At 35.6% G+C, this 3,221-nt stretch overlaps 1 protein-coding gene across 1 annotated transcript; it reads left to right on the top strand.

Annotated features, from left to right (window-relative positions):
* The first annotated feature begins 536 nt into the window (after window positions 1–536).
* Window positions 537–3,002, top strand: LOC107889704 (ADP-ribosylation factor GTPase-activating protein AGD7). The gene is made up of 3 exons (XM_016814231.2): window positions 537–1,595; window positions 1,682–1,768; window positions 2,259–3,002. Exons 1-3 carry the CDS (start codon window positions 795–797, stop codon window positions 2,754–2,756), a joined length of 1,386 nt encoding a protein of 461 aa, XP_016669720.1. The 5' UTR covers window positions 537–794; the 3' UTR covers window positions 2,757–3,002.
* Window positions 3,003–3,221: the final 219 nt, after the last annotated feature.

The following is a 3,221-nucleotide window of genomic DNA, read 5'->3' as shown; positions in this document are numbered from 1 at the left end:
GAAAAAAATAGATTAATTTGTAAGTAAAACGAAATTTAAACACATAAAAATATCAGATTAAAAATAATAAACGAATACAATTGTTTATCAATATATTGTCATCAATCTTGATTTAGTGTTGAGTTAATTTGTAACGTCAACTCAGTTAACAATATTGGTAATTAATATATACAATTGATTAAGGTAATAAAGTGTACGTAATATAATTAAAATTAAAAAAATTTAAAAAAAAAACTTTGGTTGAATGGTAAATTTAAGGCTATGCTAATATAATCGGCATGTGCTTTATATCTTACTCTATATGTATATTTTAGTACTTTTTTAACTAAGTTGGTGTGTGATTAACCCGTGACACTAACTCAATTAATGAGTTTTAAATGATAGAGTAGAGTAGTGCTAAATTTATATGGAAAAAAGATTAGTGCTAAATTAAGTAAATTAAAACATCAATTATCGTAATATTTTAAACCCTTTCCAGATAGACCTGCAACACCCGCCACGCCAAGCTCCAAGGAGGAATGGGCAACAAATCTCAAAGGAACGACATGTGTTACTGTTAAAATAAGAAAATTCATACCCCTACCCCCCAAATTGCGTATTGCAACACATAACTCATTAGTCAGTCATCTCCACCATTGCTTGCACCCCATTCCTTTAATATGTCTTCACGGTCCCTAATCAAAATTTAGTCTTCCATTATTTCTCTTTTCTTTTCTACACTCAAATTCTTTAATCTTTTTCCTCTCACAGAATTTGAGTTTTGTTCCGATCCGGAACAAAAAAGAAAAGAGAAAATGGTCGCAATGAGACGGTTAAGCGTCCTCCAATCACAGCCAGGTAACAAAACGTGCGTCGATTGTAGCCAAAGAAATCCCACATGGGCTTCGGTTTCCTACGGTGTTTTCATGTGCTTGGAATGCTCCGGTAAGCACCGTGGCTTAGGTGTCCACATCTCCTTCGTTCGATCTGTTACCATGGATTCATGGTCCGAGATCCAGATCAAGAAAATGGAGTCGGGCGGTAATGAGAGACTCAATTCTTTTTTAGCTCAATATGGGATTCCTAAAGAAACCGATATTGTTACCAAATACAATTCCAATGCCGCTGGTGTGTATCGCGATCGGATCCAAGCACTAGCCGAGGGCCGCCCCTGGCAAGATCCAGCCCTTGTGAGAGAGACTCTCAATGGGGATGGCAGTCACAAGAAGTCGTCATTGAGCGATAGCGATGACTGTGGCAAAGGTAGTAGTTACGGGAATGATAATGGAGGGTGGGCTAGTTGGGACTGTGATGATTCGTTTAGGTCTTCAAGCGATTTGAGGAGGAACCAATCAATGAGTGATTTAAGAGGACAGATGAGTCGTTGTAGTAGAAGAGTTGTTCCGATTAGGTCGAGGTCCCCGGAGGATATTTACATGCAACCTCAATTGGAGGCTTCGGTGGCACATAGCCATAATTGTTTTGCGAGGAATGAACCCAAGTCCGAAAAGCTACCACCTTCACAAGGAGGGAAATTTGTTGGGTTTGGATCGAATCATAAGCTTAGCCATAAGAAAAATAAGTCTCATGGGGATGTCCTCTCTGTTATGTCTCAGGTTAACATATTATATTATTTTCATTCATTCCTTTTTTTTTTATGATGATAATTATTAGTTATTAGTGAAATATTTGTTTGATGTAGGGGGTTTGGAAGTTATCTATGGTGGCTACTTCCGCAGCTCAAACAACTGCAAATGCCGTCCAAATAGGAAAGGAGTTATCCTCGAAGGTATCTTTGGGAAATTTTATATTATTTAGATCTCTGTTGTGTTTGGTGTCTAAAGTTGATTTCTTACATTGAGTAAAGAATGATAATCTCAGTTGTTCAATTATAATTTTACACATAAATGAGATGTATGAGATATATACATTGTGGATTGAACTTTCCTTTAATAATTTCCGTGTGCTCATCAACTTTTAGCTAATCATATTTAAATTTATATTGTTTCATAAATTGTTCATCCTTATATATGATTTTGTACAAAATTCATGATGAACAATCAAATTCCACATTTAGTTATCCTATCATTAGAGCTTCATGTCCTAGAGCAGTGTCTTTCATAACTTTCAAGTAAAACTCGTTTGCCTGGCATTAATACCTTACGAAAATACATGTTGATGTTATAGTTTATAAAATGATGGATTTTTTTCTTGTATTTATAAGTTTCGGGGATTTGAAATTACATACCGTAGAGCATGATGAAGTCTTCTTTATGCAGGCGAAGGAAGGTAGCTGTGACACAAAGGTTCACCAAACTGTTCATGTTGTTACTACAAAAACAAGTAAGTTTGGCCATAAAACATGGGGAGTCATGAAAGGGGCAGTGACATTAGCAACACAAAAGGTTGGGAGGTTCACTAAAGATGCAATGACCCAAAAAAGCAATAACTGGCAACGGAATAATGGTTATTATCAAGAGTTTAAACAAGAGAAAGGATGTAATTCTACTTCTACAGGAGAATCCTTTTCTAATGGGAATCATAGTTCTTATAGCTCAAGTTATTGGGATAACTGTGGTACAAAAGACAATAATACGAAGGGAGATACTGAAAACGTGACTATCACTTCTAACAACAATGATGATTGGGCTACCTGGGACAATGATCCAAAGGATAGTGGATATGATAATTTCCATAATGTTGTATTCCATGAGGAAACTGTTGGTCAAAATGGAAAATCAAACACATGTACGTCCAGGTTGAATGAACTGCAATGATATCAGCGCCAGCCATAAGTACTTACCACAAACAGGAACGACGCATTCAGGGACGTTACAACGTTTTTCCACCTTAGCAAACCTGCTGAGAAAATTGCACATCAATAACCGAAATGGATGCTTTCATCAAATCCATAATCTTTACCAAACACTTTTTCCCTTATTCTTTTAAAAATGTTACTCATGTAACTTTTAGGTAAAGTTTTTGTTTTTGAAAATAGTGGAACATTCTTCACGACTCAAAAATTCCAAATTGTTTTGGATCTATACGAACTTTAATTAATTGGGATTTTTATCAAAATAATATAAACGTAATTTTTATTTACTTAAATGATATGACACCAAATTTATGTACCCAAAAAATATGAAAGCTATAGTAAAATTGGAGGTGTACAGTCTGGCACCAAATCAACACCATTCGTGGCTATTAGGTCAAGAACTGTAGCGACAAGATATGCCCATGCC

Source organism: Gossypium hirsutum, chromosome A09 (assembly GCF_007990345.1).
Source record: "Gossypium hirsutum isolate 1008001.06 chromosome A09, Gossypium_hirsutum_v2.1, whole genome shotgun sequence".
NCBI lineage: Eukaryota > Viridiplantae > Streptophyta > Magnoliopsida > Malvales > Malvaceae > Gossypium > Gossypium hirsutum.
Note: the sequence above shows the minus strand (reverse complement) of the source record. Positions and strands in the feature narration are given on the sequence as shown.